The sequence below is a fragment of the Chiloscyllium plagiosum genome, unplaced genomic scaffold, assembly GCF_037043375.1.
Source record: "Chiloscyllium plagiosum isolate Xiang-an unplaced genomic scaffold, Cpla_swu_hap1 HiC_scaffold_16, whole genome shotgun sequence".
NCBI lineage: Eukaryota > Metazoa > Chordata > Chondrichthyes > Orectolobiformes > Hemiscylliidae > Chiloscyllium > Chiloscyllium plagiosum.
Genome location: NW_028270154.1, coordinates 78,803,926 through 78,820,719, shown reverse-complemented (window position 1 = coordinate 78,820,719; position 16,794 = coordinate 78,803,926). Strand labels below are relative to the sequence as shown.

Genomic DNA, 16,794 nt, shown 5'->3' with positions numbered 1-16,794 from the left:
AGCGCATGTGTGCAATGAGAAATGGAGCATGAAAGAGAGAAAGGGGGAGAGAGAAAAAGTGTGTGCGAGAGAGAGAGAGAGAGAGAGAGAGAGAGAGAGAAGCACAAAGCATTTAACACACAATCTATTTGGTTTCTCTCACCTGCACCAGTTCCTTGTATGCCAATTTAGCCAGTTTGTAAGGTACCAACAGATTAGAGGCGAGGAAATAAAGTACCTCCAGTCCTGTGAAAATCATGGCAAACCTGTTGATAATGATGAGCATTTCCACAGGAACCATGCAGAATCGTGCCAGTAAAGGTAGCAGATGGGCAGAAAATAGCCAGATCTGTTTAGTCTTCATAACGAAGGAGCAAAGTGTGCAGACTACCAGCTGCCCTATAACAACACAAAAGACAATCAATGTAATTGGAGCAGATTCACTGAAAACAAGATTACATCTTACTACAATTGAAATTGACCTATCACATAGAATCCTCATAGTTTCAGAACAGACCATTCAGTCCAACAAGTCTACTCTGTCATTTGAACAGTATTCCACCTAATCCCACTTCCATCAAGACCCTGCATTTCCTATGGCTAATGCACCTAACCTTACTATGGGTAAAGCAGCATGACCAATCCACCTAAAATGCACATTTTGGACTGAGAAAGGAAACCACAGCAGCTGGCAGAAACCCATGCAGATATGGGAGAATGTGCAAACTCCACACAAGCAGTCGCCTGAGGCTGGAATTGAACCTGGGTCCCTGGCAATGTGAGGCAGCAGTGCTAACCACTGATTCACTTGCTGCCCCGTTGTTACTTAGTTGGCAAAATAGCGGGCTGAAACTAACACGATGTTGCTTCCTCTTCAGAAGGCCACATCTTATTTTGTGGAAACTCTTCAATCTAATATCCAATGGGTTATTCTCCATGGAAGAGCTTAATGCTTGTGGGCAAGCTGTCTTGACCCTGCCTTTAACATATGGTTTCCAGCATGAGTAACTGCAATAAGCACATAGAAGAATTTACATTCCCATCACCAAACCAGAAAGAGAGACCAATTGCTGTGCCCTAATTTAGAACAAGATACACCACAAGACGATGATTCCAAAACAAGGCCTTCAGTTTATCATGGTACTCCTAAACATGGCAGATTTTCCCACTATACAGTCACAGAGATGTACAGCACAGAAACAGACCCTTCGATCAAACTCGTCCATGCCAACCAGATATCCCAACCCAATCTAATCCTACCTGCCCATATCCCTCCAAACTATTCTTATTCAAATACCCTTCCAGATGCCTTTTAAATGTTGCAATTGTACTAGCCTCCACCACTTCCTCTGGCAGCTCATTCCATACACCTACCATCCTCTGTGTGAAAAGGATGCCCTTTAGGTCTCTTTTATATCTTTCGCCTCTCACCCTGAACCTATGCCCTCTAGTTCTGGACTCCCCCACCCCAGAGAAGGGACTTTGTCTATTTGCCATATTCATGATTCTATAAACCTCTATAAAGGTCATCCCTCAGCCTCTGATGCTCCAGGGAAAACAGCCCCAGCCTGTTCAGCCTCTCTCCATAGTTCAAAGCCTCCAACCATGGCAACATCCTTGTCAATCTTTTCTGAACCCTTTCAAGTTTCACAACATCCTTCCGATAGGAAAGTGACCCAAATTGCACGCAATATTCCAACAGTGGCCTCACCAATGTCCTGTACATCCGCAACGTGACCTCTCAACTCCTGTTCTTAATACTCTGACCAATAAAGGAAAGTATACTGAATACCTTCTTCACTATCCTATCTACCTGCGACTCCACTTAAAGAAGCTATGAACCTGCACTCCAAGGTCTCTTTGTTCAGCTATGTGACAAAACATTTTGTAGTATTGTTAGTGCACATTTCCGAAGACACTTAAATGCAGATCCAAAAACCTGACAACATATTGTGAAAGGTTCTCGAAAAACTCTTATTAGTACACCACATTACGGATAAAAGACATTATTTATAACTAGAATCGAGATTTTGGTTTATTCATACATTAATACATCAAAATTAATTGTTTAAAAAGTAAAATGCCAAAGCTCACATGATAACAAATGCATTGTGTACTATGAAGAGGATTTGCATGTTACTACAGTCCTTAATGATAAATGTAAAGTTGCCATACTCCTACCTGACCGCAGGGCTGCTTTCTCATTATAGACAAAGAACTGGTGGTGGTTTAAACTGAGGGTAACTAGGAATCATACAAGGTGTGAGGTTGAGAACAAGTTTCCTTCATGGTAACCTCAGTTGGTGCGGGGAGGGACATAACGTCATCACTCTGCAACATAAACTAGTTGTCCTGCCAACTGAACGATCCAAACAACTATAATCCTGGCCTTTTTTAAAAATCCATGTGTAGGACGTCAGCGTCGCTGGATAGCATTTATTGCCCGTGCCTAGTTGCCCTTAAAAAGGAAGTTGTTAGCTACCTTCTTGAACAGTTGCAGCCCACAGCTGCTGTGGGTTGACCCACAATGTCGTTAGGGAAGGAATTCCAGGATTTTGACATGGCGACAGTGAAGGAATGGTGATACATTTCCAAGTCAGGACAGTGAGTGGATTTGAGGGGAAGGTGGTGGTGTTCCCTGACCTCCATGACTATGGATTTTCAAGTTAGAGATCAATATATACTGAATAGACAATTTTTTCTGTGTTGAACTGGATCTGCCTCAGACTGTAACCTAATTTCAACTTTGAAGTGATCTGCTCCAGACCCAAACCATCTGCTTCTGTTCCCTGTTTAACTTCAGGACTGCACTTCATTGTATGTTGTTGATGTCCGAGACTCAAACCTCTGCTGTGTTGGAAAGAAATGCAGTTTTCCGAAAATTTAATTTCTCTTTCGTTGCTCAGCTTCATCTCATTTTAGCTATAACTTATTACAGGAAAAACTCATCTGCAACTATCTAAATTGCAGTCTTTGTGGCTCTGCTTGTGGTTGGATTTTTAAAAAATTCATTCTGGAAAAGCTCTTGCTGGTTCTCACTTAACATCCTTACTTTAGCCCAGCTGCTGCAGAGATCTTCACCTGAAGGCTGGGTCTTTTTCAGACCCAATTATTTCAATTTTCTTCTTAATGTTCTATGCTGACTTACACAGGCCCCCAGAAACCACTGCTTCTTCTAATATAAAAATTTCATCTCTGTCTTGAAATAGTTTACTTATCTACTCCTGAACTCCAGCATATTCAATGTTTTATGTATGTTTAATCACAACTGCCCTGTTTTTGTCCTCCTTGGTTTATATAGACTCATTACAATTTATTAATTATGCTGTCAAGCTATTTTTTTCTCTTTCATGGAATGAGTGTGTCACCGGAAAGGTCAGTATTTGTATCATGACTCCTGCTAGGCTCTTTCAAATGGGAAATCAACCACATCGCTCTGGATCTCCAGTCCCATTTAGGCCAGATTTCCACCTTCCTTAAACAAAATGAGTGAACCAAACGGGCTTTTCCAGGTAATTGCCTTCGTAATACTGACCGAGAATCTGTACTCTGGGAATCAGGCTTATAAAAACTGATTTCAAGAATCTGATAGCTGTTGCAAAGGGCTATCTCAGCCTCCAATCACAAAAGTCAGGAGTTTAGAATTCACTCAGTCAGGGTAACAGTCAAGGTCTGAAGATGGAAATAGCTCTTCAGACTCAACAGACATCAAAGTGGGATCTATTCATAATTCTTTTCTTGATAACTAAAGCATCTGAAAAGCTGACTGCCTCAGGTTGAAAAAAAAGTCTAGCTCCAGACCAATGCTAACCAGCCGCCTCTGTTGGAAAGCTGACTCTCCACTCCCGATGCTCCAAACATTCCAGATGAAGAGCTTTTGCCCGAAACATCGATTTTCCTGCTCCTCGGATGCTGCCTGACCTGCTGTGCTTTTCCAGCACCACACACACAACTCTGATCTCCAGTATCTGCAGTACTCACTTTCGCCAAGATGACTCAACAGTCTGACACAGACACTTAAAAAAACCTACTCTATGAAAACTGACTGTATAACCATCTTGTACATAGAACTTAAGCAGACAGCTTTGAGGCTGCCCTATGACCATCTTCCGCAACTACACTGGCCCCACCCCCCATCTTTTTCTTCGCTACATTGATGACTGTATCGGCGCTACCTCGTGCTCCCACGAGGAGGTTGAACAGTTCATCCACTACACCAACACCTTCCACCCCGACCTCAAATTCACCTGGACAGTCTCGGACTCCTCCCTCCCCTTCCTAGACCTTTCTGTTTCTATCTCAGGCGACCGAATCAACACGGACATCTACTACAAACCTACCGACTCCCACAGCTACCTGGACTACACCTCCTCCCATCCTGCCCCCTGTAAAAACGCCATCCCATTCTCCCAATTCCTTCGTCTCCGCCGCATCTGCTCCCAGGAGGACCAGTTCAAAATACGTACAACACAGATGGCCTCCTTCTTCAAGGACCGCAATTTCCCCCCCGACGTGGTCGACGGTGCCCTCCACCGCATCTCCTCCACTTCCCGCTCCTCCGCCCTTGAGCCCCGCCCCTCCAACCGCCACCAGGACAGAACCCCACTGGTCCTCACCTACCACCCCACCAATCTCCATGTACAGCGCATCATCCGCCGTCACTTCCGCCACCTCCAAACAGACCCCAGCACCAAGGATATATTTCCCTCCCCTCCCCTATCAGCTTTCCGTAGAGACCACTCCCTCCGCGACTCCCTTGTCAGATCCACACCCCCCACCGACCCAACCACCACTCCCGGCATCTTCCCTTGCAACCGCAGGAGGTGCAACACTTGCGCCCACACCTCCCCCCTCACTTCTCTCCAAGGCCCCAAGGGAAACTTCCATATCCGCCACAGATTCACCTGCACCTCCACCCACATCATCTACTGCATCCGCTGCAGCCGGTGTGGCCTCCTCTATATTGGGGAGACAGGCCGCCTACTTGCGGAGCGATTCAGGGAGCACCTCTGGGCCACCCGGACGAACCAACCCAACCAACCTGTGGCACAGCATTTCAACTCCCCCTCCCACTCCACCGAGGATATGCAGGTCATTGGACTCATCCACCGCCAAACCACAACAACCCGACGGTCGGAGGAGGAGCGTCTTATCTTCCGACTGGGAACCCTCCAACCGCAGGGGATGAACTTGGACTTCACCAGTTTCTTCATCCCCCCTCCCCCCACCTTGTCTCAGCCGGATCCTTCCAGCCCGGCACCGCCTTCCTGACCTGCAGTCTTCTTCTTGACCTCTCCGCCTCCACTCTACTCCGACCTATCACCCTCACCTTGACCTCTTTCCACCTATCACATTTCCAACTCCCCTCCTCCAAATCCCTCCTCCCTACCTTTTATCTTCTCCTGCTGAACACTCTCTGCTCATTCCTGAAGAAGGGCCTGTGCCCGAAACGTCGAATCTCCTGTTCCCTGGATGCTGCCTGACCTGCTGTGCTGTTCCAGCAATAAAGTTTCAACTTTGATCTCCAGCATCTGCAGACCTCACTTTCTGCCCTATGAGCAGCCCAGAGAAGAGAGGGAAAAGAAAAAGGGATGTGTTCCACCTGAATCCTAGAAGGACAAGAGTCCTGGTAAATCATACATTTAGAGCTATGGATATAACTTTAAACTAAACAGGGTGGGGGAGGAGTTTGGGTTCAGATGCATGCAAATATTCAAGTAGGGGAGACCTCAGCAGAGGTTTTTAAAGTTTCCAGAGCAGCTAATAGGACAGGAACATAACTTCAGGCACAACAGAAGGAGATGGCAGGAAGGGGGCATGCAATGCAGTTGTACTTAAATCTATGCAATATACAAAAGATAATAAGTGAGCTTGTAGTGTAGATTGAAATTGGCAAGATGTGGACAGAGAGACGTGGCTACAAGGGGATCAGGGCTGGGAACAATATATCCAAGGATATAGAACTGGCTCAAAGGTAGAAGATAGAGGGTGGTGGTGGAGGGTTGTTTGTCAGACTGGAGGCCTGTGACCAGTGGAGTGCCACAAGGATCGGTGCTGAGTCCACTACTTTTTGTCATTTATATAAATGGTTCGGATGTTAGCATAAGAGGTACAGTTAGTAAGTTTGCAGATGACACCAAAACTGAAGGCGTAGTGGACAGCAAAGCTTATCTCAAATTACAACGGGATCTTGATCAGATGTGTCAATGGGCTGAGAAGTAGCAGATGGAGTTTAATTTAGATTAATGTGAAGTGCTGCATTTTAGGAAAACAAATTTCAGCAGGACTTACATATTTAATGGTAAAGTCCTCGGGAGTGTTGCTGATCAAAGAGACCTTGGAGTCGCTCCTTGAAAATGGAGTCGCAGGTAGATAGGATAGTGAAGGCAGCGTTTAGTATGCTTTCCATTATTGGTCAGAGTACAGGAGTTGGGAGATCATGTTGCGGCTGTACAGGACGTTGGTTAGGCCACTGTTGGAATATTGTGTGCAATTCTGGTCTCCTTCCTATTGGAAAGATGGCGTGAAACTTGAAAGGGTTCAGAAAAGATTTACAAGGACGTTGCCGGGTTAGAGGATTTGAGCTATAGGGACAGGTTGAATAGGCTAGGGCTGTTTTCCCTGGAGCGGAGGCTGAGGGGTGACCTTATAGAGGTTTACAAAATTATAAGGGGCGTGGATAGGGTAAATAGGCAAAGTCTTTTCCCTAGGATGGGGGAGCCCAAAACGAGAGGGCATAGGTTTAGGATGAGAGGGAAAAGATATGAGAGAGACCTACGGGGCAACTTTTTCACACAGAGGGTGGTACATGTATGGAATGAGCTGCCAGCGGAAGTGGTGGAGGTTGGTACAACTGCAACATTTAAAAGGTATCCGGATGGGTATATGAATAGGAGGGTTTGGAGGGATTTTGGCCAGGTACTGGCAGGTGGGACTAGACTGGGTTGGGATATCTGGTTGGCATGGACGAGTTGGACCAAAGGGTCTGTTTCCGTGCTGTACATCTCTATGATACATGACTTACCGAAATGAGCAAAGGGGTGGGATTGCCTTGTTAACAAGAAATTACATCAGCAACAAAAAGCTATATAAGGTCAGAAGATGTAGAATCCATATGGATAAAGTTGAGGAACTGCGAAGGAGAAAACACCGTAATAGAAGCTGTGTGCAGGTCTCTAAGCAGTAGTCAGGGTGTGAGGCAGAAAATAAATAAGGAGATAGAAAAGATATGTCAGAAAGACACAATTACAGTAATCATGGAAGACTGCGGTATGCAGGTGAATTGGGAAAATAAGATTGGTTGTGCATCTCAAGAAAAGGAATTAATGGAACGTCTACAAAACTGTTTTTGGGATCAGCTTCTGGTACAGCTACTAAGGAACAGGCAATTCCAGATTTGGAGATGTATAATGATTAGGGACTTTGACCATAATACAATAGAATTCATCCTGCAGTCTGAGAAGGAGAAGCTGGAATCAGATGTGATAGTATTACAATTGAGTAGCTACATCGACATGAGGGAGGAACTGGCCAAAGTTGATTGGAAAGGGAGCAGCTAAGGTGATAAAGGAGCAATGACAGGAGTTTCTGGGAGTAATTTGGGTGGCACAGAAGAAACTCATCTCAAGGAAGAAAAACTACACTAAGGAGAGAATGAGGGAACCATGGCTGAGTAGGGAAGTCAGGGACAGCATAAAAGCAAAGGAAAAAGCATGCAAGGTCGTAAAGATTAATGGGAAGCCAGAGGATTGAGAGGCCTTTAAAAATCAGAGAATAGCTAAAAAAGCAACTGGGACAGAGAGGGAGAAGATGAAATATGAGAGTTAGTTAGCTAGTCACATAATTGAAGACTCCAAGAGTTTTTTTTAAGGTACCTAAAAGAGAGGAAAGAGTGGACATTCGGCCATTGGAAATTGAGGCTGTAGAAGTGGGGAACAAAGAAATGTTGGAGGAACTGAATAAATACTTCACACCAATTTTCACAGTGGAACACACCAGCAGCAAAACAAAACTTCGAGAGAGTCAGGGGACAAAGGTGTGTCTTGGCCATCACTAAGGAAAAGCTGAAAGGTCTGAATGTGGATAAATCACTCAGACCAGATGAATTACACCCAAAATTTCAGAAGGAGATAGCTGATGAGATCGTAGAGGCATTGATGGTGATCTTTCAGTAATCACTGGTGTCAGGAAAGATCCCACAGCACTGGAAAATGGCTAATGCAACATTCCTGTTTAAGAAGGGAGGCAAAAGACAAGAAACTACTGGCCAGGTCACCTGACCTCAGTTGTTTGTAAGATTTGAGAGTCAATTATTCAGGTTTAGACTGTGGAGTAATTGAAGGTGCCTGGTAAAATAGGACTGAGTCAGCACAGCTTCATCAAGGCAAGGTCATGTCTGACAAATCTGAGAGAATTCCAAAGATGTGCAGGTCAGGTGAATTGGCCATGTTAAATCGCCCATAGTGTTAGGTGCATTAGTCAGAGGGGGGTGGGTTGCTCTTCGGAGGGTTGATGTGGACTTGTTGGGCTGAAGGGCTTGTTTCCACACTGTAGGGAATCCAATCTAATCTAATTCTTTGAGGAGATAACAAGCAAGTTAATTAAAGGACAGCCAATGGACATGATCTATTTGGATCACCAGTAGACTTTTGATAAGGTGCTGCACAGAAAGCTGCTAAGTAAGAGCCAAAAGTGTTAGGAGCAAGGTACTGACATGGATAGAGGATTGGTTGACTTGCAGAAGGCAGAGAGTTGGAATAATGAGGTCTTTTTCAGCATGGCAGCCAGTGACTAGTGGACTTCTGCAGGGGTCTGTTTTGGGGCCACAACAAATCATATTATATACGAACGATCTGGACGAAGGAACAGAGGCCATTATTGCTAAATTTGGAGGTGATGCAGAGATAGGTGGAGGGACAGGTAGCGTTGAGGAAGCAGGGAGGCTGCGGAAGGACTTTGGCAGGTTAGAAGAGTGGGTAGGCAGTGGCAGATGGAATACAATGTGGGCAAGTATAAGGTTATGCACAAATGAGGAAAGGCTTTGGAAATCTGAAGCACAAAGAGACTCGATCAGGATTCTTTTAAAGTTAATTGCAATTTCAGCTGACAGCTGGGAAGGCAAATGCAATATTCAGGTCCATGTCCAGAGGACTAGAGTACAAGAGCAGGGATGTACTGCTCAGGCTGTATATAGGCACTGGTCAATTTGCATTTGGAATATTCATTAGTTTTGGGTCCCATATCTAAGGAAGAATGTGCTGGTATTGGAGGGGGTCCAGAGGTGGTTTACAAAAATGATTCCGGGGATGAAGGGCTTGTCATATGAGGAGCAGTACGGGACTCTGGGTCAGTACTCCACGGAGTTTACAAGCATAAGAGCTAATCTGTCTGAAACTTACAGAATACCATGAGACCATGATAGATTGGACATGAAAAAGATGCTTCCACTAGGAGAGCCTAGGATTTGAGGGCACAGCCTCAGGGTGAAGGGCCAAACCTTCAGAACTGAGATGCAGAGGAATCAACTCAGCTAGACGGTGGTTAAATCTTTGGAACCCATTTTTACAGAGGGCTGTGCAGGCCGAGTCATTAAGTGTATTTACGATAAAGATAGATTGGTTCTTGATTACTATGGGGATCAAGTGTAATGGGGAGAAGGCAGGAGAATGAGGTTGAGAAACAAATCAGCAATGTTCAAATGGTGGAGCACACTTGATGGGCTGAAAGACCTAATTCTTCTCTGTCTTAGATGTACAGAAACCAAATTACTGTTTTGTTAAAGCAAAGTCAGGGAGTGAAAGATAGCGAAAATGCAACTCATGAAGAACAAGGAATTGATCATGTGCTGAATTCACTTGCGCTCAAAAGGAAATATCAGGAGAAGCCATCATCATATCTGTTGGATTTGACTTCAAGTGTAATTTCAACAAGTAGCAACTCAAGCAACACACTCCAACAGTATATAACAGAGACTCACTGGGACTTGACTTTTGTTATAAATATTCTTCTGCCTGGTTTCTCTTATATTTAACCCTAGTGATTTCCTTTTTCATTAATTACTTAATTTCTATATTCTTAAGGATACTTCAGCAATAGTTTGCAATAAACTAACCTTGAACATGCTCAATCAGCTCACTGCTGGTATACTTGAACTTGAATCATACAAATTTTTTTGAAAAGGGAAGCAAAAGGCTGTATTAAACCCACAGTTCACCGGTCATATAGGGGTCATGTGTGGTGGTTATGACACAAAGTATTAGTCTACGCCTCTAGATTATGAGCACAGTGATGTGGCCACTGTGCCACACTTCCATTCCAAATCACCCTCCTGCCTTCACTAGATATGTCAACAGTCACATGCTAATAAGGACTTGATTTAATTCTTGAAAATCAAACACTACATAGGACAACTTGACTAGTGTACATGCTTGTTTTTTGCAAATTGAATACAAATGCTTGAAAAATCCAAATGGATAGCAAAAACCCCAGTACTCGCAAAGAGTCCGCTGAAGCTCGAATAAATCCTCAGATCAAACTTGCACCATTTTCAAAGAGACAGCAGAGTCCCTGACTGAATAACTGAGTCACATTAAGTAAAACAACCTAGTTTTGATCACCAGTTTTACACTGGCCCAAGCAAGGGAGGCACCAACAGAAATGGAAAAGTAAGTAAGATTTACAATCCTGATGACCCATGCTGGAAAGAAACTTGTGATAATTAGCTGGAGACAGGGCTGAACATGGTTCTTCCAGTTGATTAGTTTGCACCACTGATGCAGTTTAAGCACGGATAATGGTTTAAATGTGTTGTTAGGAACCAAAGGCAACCAGCAACTGTGGAACTGTAATCCAGCAAATGCTTAAAGACTTTGAGATGTGTGTAAAATGTATGACTCATATACAATCACAAGAAATAGGTTTTGTCAGCTCAGGGAAAAACTTTTGCAGTGTGCCTGAGCTGAGCTGACCAAGTTAGTGAGGATGGGTAGAATTTCTTTTCCAATGAATACTAGGCTTCATAAAAAGGAATGTCATAATCATTATATCAAAGTAAAACCTCCAAGACAAGCTAACAGCATGTTTATACAAAAGGCATGCAAGAAAAATCTGAAGCAGAGAGTAGGAAAAGCCCGATTTGAATATTGATTTCATGATAAATTGACAATCGAATGGGCAGTAACAACTGAAACAAATAAATCATAAAGGATATCCACCCACCAGTTCTGAATATAGAAACAGGCCGTTTAGAGGGCAAAATTCAAGTGGACACAGGAAGTCTTTCCAAGGTTGAATAGCTCAAGCTGGCTTGATCTTAACAAGTGAAGATGACAAAGGGTCTTCTCTGTCATGCACTTACCTGATGTGAGACCAATAAATCTTCTCATCTGTAAGTCGCCATCTGACTACTGCATCTTTTCTGATATTAGTCTATTTGAAATATGTGCTGTGCTTTAAAAATGCTTGTGATTTTTTTGATTCTTCTGGATAATCTGTGCCCTTACAAGACACAAGACAAGCAATTTCACAATAAGGTGAAAAACAGACAAAACTCTTGTGGAAGAACCACACACTTACAGTTTGAAATGATCACAGATTTTGCAAAACATCTTGCACATATTTTACCAGAATGCATCCAAACATCAAGAAAGATTTTATAATGAACTCAGGAGCACAGTTTCTATTTAATTTTAATTCTAGACTTTCAGTACCGTAGTTTTACCTGCTGGTTGCAACAATAATAAAACCACTTAAAATTTTCTACATATGGTGCCTGCCTCGAAATTAACAAAAGAGAAAAGTGAAGTTATTTTCAATCAAGCTTCAAGGGCAATATAAACTCAACGATATGCTGGCAGAAGGGACTTTACATTAAACACATAGTCCTGGGAGATCAATGCAGACTTATGACCTCCATTGGCACTTCCCCCCTTTTCATTATTGTTGAAGCCCCTTCAGTGCTTTGCAATGCCCATAAATATGTGGGTCTCTGAGGATCTGTAACTTGACATACAACCATCATTAACCAATGTGAGAACCAAACGTTGGCCAACAGTATTAAAACTATACAGCTGTCATTTACATCAATCCTTTTATGTGTCATCTGAAATCCCATGTGTCATCTATTCTGATACTATTTAAAGTCCTCATGCTCCATTATACAAACTGAAGAAATTCCAATTCGCCCAGCAATTGCAATGCAATGAAAGTACAGCACAGATATTCAAATCAGACTGTGAATTCAAACAGAAAATCAATAGGACATTAAAATTACCTCAGCAGCATGAGGGCCAGCACGAATAATGCTTTGGAGCTGAAGGAATATAACAAGTTAAAAATCATGCAACACCAGGTTATAATCCAACAGGTTTGTTTGGAAGCACTTGCTTTCAGAGCGCTGTTCCTTCAATCAGGTGGTTGTGGAGTATAAGATCCGAAGACACAGAATTTGTAGCAAGAGCTTACAGTGTGATGCAACTGAAATTATATATTGAAAGAGACCTGGATTGTTTGTTAAGTCACTCATCATTTAGAAATGACCATGTTGGTTTCAGTTCTTTCACACACAAATCCAGAACTTTTTTTTAAAAAGATACATTCTCACGTGCACTTTAACAATAGGTGCCATGTGAAGGTGTATGGTGCCCTGCGTAAGGCTGTCTGTGCCAATGTTGAGACTGATTCTATTTCTAAAAAAGGGACTGACAGAATTCTATATGGATTCATGCAGTTTTTGAGCAAAATAAAATGTAACTCTGCAAGAACAAATTTACCCCACAAACTTGTGTGTGTGTGTGTGTGTGTGTGTGTGTGTGTGTGTGTGTATTTGTACACAAGACACAGAAATAGCAGTACAAAGGGCCAGTATAAACAATTTAAAGTGACGCTTCTACAAACCAAACAGCATGCATTGTATGTTCTCCTAACAAGAGTGGTTTAAAGGTTATCTATGCTGCCCAATTGTAAATTTTAAGTGTAACACTTACTTAACTCATATTACAAGATTCTGTCATATTGATATTTCAAAGCTCAGTTCAACAAGAGAAGCTAGTATTGTCGATGTATTCAGGTTATACTTCAAACTTGCTCGTCCTTTCAGACAAATGTTGTAGTGGGTGCGAAAACACTTGTTTTCTGGTTCAGAAAATAATTTCTCTGCATCTGCCATTACAGCTGCACATCCATCTTTCAAGACATCCTTCTGTTAAGATTGCTGCAAAATGGCTGCAGATTGCAGGCTCCTACTTAGTGACTACAGTTTCACCTTCAACATGATAATGCCAAACAAACTCATCACTAAACTCCAAGACAGAGGTCTCAGTCCCCCTCTGTAACTGGATCCTTGACTTTCTGACCAATAGGCTGCAATCAGTAAAAATAGGTGACAACCTCCTCCACCATAATCCTCAACATCGGATCCCAGTAAGGCTGCGTACTCAGCCCCTACTTTTACTCCTCATATACTGACAACTATGTGGCCAAATTCCCTCCCAACCCCATTTACAAGTTTGCTGATGGCATCACCACTGAAGAGCTGGTCTCATACAACGACGAGACCAGAATACCTGGAAGGGTTTGTGTGCTTAGCAGCATGGTATAAAGACAGTCTCTCTCACATCAGCAAAACAAATGAGTTGGCCACTGAATTCAGGAATGCAGTGGATGGCATGCCTCTGTCCGTGTCAATGGTACTGAGGTAGAGATGGTTGAGAGTGTTAAGTTTCCGGGAGTGATGATCATTAACAATCTGTCCTGATCCACCCATGTCTCTATTTACACAGGAAGTTAAGGAAATTCAGCATGTCTACAAGAACTCGGTAATTTTTATGGATGAACTGCAGAAGGCATTCTAGCTGGATGCATCACAGTGTGGTTTAGCAATTGTACTTCCCAAGACCGCAAGAAACTACAGAGTCGTGAACAGAGCCCACTCCATCATGCAAATCAGCCTTCCATCCAAAGACGCCATCTATACTACCCACTGTCTCACTAAAGCAACTAACATAATCAAATACCCCTTCCCCCCTGGTTCTATTCTCTTCCAGCCTCTTCCATCAGATAGATTATATAAAAGTTTGTATACATGAATAGATTCAAGAACAGCTTCTTCCACACTATTATCAGACTTCTGTATGGACCTCTCAAATTTTAAATTTAATGCTGATCGTACTCTGTGCAACTTCTCTCTGCAGCCCTAACATTGTGTTCTTCACCCTATTGCACTTTTGTATAGTAATGCATACAAAAGAAAATTCATGATACCTACATATAATGGAACAGTAACAAATCAAATCCTTGGTCAGAAATTAGCAGAAGCACATCATTGCATCAACCAATCCATCAACAAAGTTCTTCAAACTTTGATGAACTGCACAGACAAGAGCAAGATGCCCATATTCTGAAAACTCATGTTTCCCTTGCAGAATACAGCATAGTTTAAAACCTACACTTTTGTGAGTGGAAGCAGAAATCTGCTAATAAATCTTCCTCTCACTGCAAAAAATACAGTACTATTTGGTAATATTACATGATACTATTTTGTCATATTGTTTTATCAGTGTCTTGCCAGTGGATGGGGCTAGATAGAAGCAAAAGTACAAAAGCAAGCAGCATCTGAAAAGAAACTTTGGCACACAGTTAAAAAAAAGCCAGAAGATTAAAACCGCAAGAGGATGAGTTGTGTCTTCAGCAAAGGGAAAAAGTAGGGAAAAGAAACAACAGGACCAAAGTGAAAGACAAACAGTACAATAAAAGGAATGCAAAATAGAAGAAAATTAAAAGTTTGATACTTTTTAGAAAAAACAGCAAACTACTCGAGCATGCAACTGCTTGTGAGCTTCCTGAGACATTCTGAATCTTCCCACAAGTGCAAAATTTTATTGACTACTTAAGATCATTAAGCACAACCACATGAAAACAGAACAAACAAATTCTCAAAAGCACAGCTGATCCCTTGCTTGACAGCTAATGTTTCACAGAGTGCTTTCCAGTCTTTGTACTGCTGATGGTGTAGATTTCCAGTTTTTCTTATTAAATTCCACTGTTGTTGAGTTGAGTTCATCTATATTTACAATCTCCCATATTTTAGTGAGGCCTTCCAGCTAAAGGGATACTTAACAAAGGTCACTGTTTAACGTGCAAAATTGTTGAGCACATTGTAATTTACTTTTACCAAACAAATGGTGTGGTGCTCAAAACATAAAGATTAATACTTTAAAGTGATCAGATCAACAATAATGATGAACAAAAGAGGTGGCATGAGTTACTTGAAAATAGATTCATTATCCTTTGGATTTGGCAGCATCAATGTAGACTGTGGGTTGAGGTGACAACACGGTCTCAAAGTGTCAGCTACCAACCATGCATCTGTCAGCGATCTTTCCTATTCAAGCTTGTTTCCAAAATGCTCCGACTTCCTCAGTGCTCACAATGGTATAAACAAAGCTGCAGTCCATTGGTTACATTGAGAACAATTGAGATGTTAACTTCACCTCTGAACTGTGCAACAAGTTCACTCACATCATTTTACAAACAGCCTCAAAAATTCAGTGGAGAAATTTGTTTGCAGATTTGCCAGGGGTCTGCAAAGACAACCGAATGCTGGACTCTTCAGAAACACTCAGGCTCCTTTTCCAAAGCACAATTTTCTGTACAACTGTACTTGGAAGAGTATAGGCTGAATTTAATGCTATCCCTGAACTGGGCTCAGAGGGCACGGAGAGCCCAAAATGGGGCACAAAGGTGCGATGGTTGTGTTGCCTTCCAACCCCTCTTATTAAGTCCAGGTAGAATACAGATTTGCATTCAGGAGACCAACTGAGATGCTCAAGAAACCATACAAGGGTTGCACCCTACTGTCAATGGTGTACAACCAATGACAGGCAAGAGTTACATCACAAGGACAAACTGCCTATAAATCTGGTGAGCACGCAGATGGCCTAGTCAGTGGGGTGTCAGCTCTCAAGAGATACCTGCTTTATACCAGAAGTCTGGCAAGAAATCACCTCCGGTGAGCCCAGGTAACCCAACGGCTACCAGTAAGCTGTCCCAATTGGGACTTAATTCCAATGGTGCTGCTATGGTGGTGGTAAGCTAACTCCTCTGCAAGAAATTAAATTTCACTCACTTTTCAGTTTCTGACAATAGGGGTAAATACGTTCTGAACCAGCTTGTCACAAACACCTTAAAGCTATATTATCATGAAAAATGCATCACAAAGTATAAGTGAATTAATAAAATACTGAATGTAACATTTTCACAGTAACCCAGTTCCTTGGAGTCACAGGTAGACAGGATAAGCGTTTGGTATGCTTGCTTTTATTGGTCAGTGCATGGAGTACAGGAGTTGGGAGGGCATGTTGCAGCTGCACAGGACATTGGTTAGGCTACTTTTGGAATACTGCATGCAGTTCTGCTCCCTCTCCTATTGGAAAGACGTTGTGAAACTTGAAAGGTTGAAGATAAGTTTTACAAGGATGTTGCCAGGGTTGAGAGATTTGAGGTATAGGGAGAGGCTGAAGAGGCTGGGACATATTTCCCCTGAAGCATGGATGGCTGAGAGGTGACCTTATACAGGTCATTCTAGTATAATGCGCGATTCATTAACATGAATTGGCTACAAAGCTAATTTGATGAATTGTGGAAGCTGCTTCGATAATGTGAACTTTCTACTTAACAGGTACAGTGATTTTCTACAGCAATCATGTACAGCGCAATTTTCTATACTGGTTTTCTATAGTGAGTTTTATTCTAGTGCAGGGTTGCAGAGGAACACGTCTGTCACACTATAGCAGAACGATCTGTATAAGTTTCTAAAAT

The 16,794-nt window shown here is 42.5% G+C and overlaps 1 protein-coding gene across 1 annotated transcript in view; it reads right to left on the bottom strand.

Annotated features, from left to right (window-relative positions):
- rnf145a (ring finger protein 145a) overlaps positions 1-16,794 on the bottom strand; it is a 136,150-nt gene that overhangs the window by 32,620 nt on the left and 86,736 nt on the right. Inside the window, 1 exon segment of the mRNA XM_043703971.2 lies at positions 143-378. Within this exon segment, the coding sequence (XP_043559906.2) occupies positions 143-378 (236 nt within the window).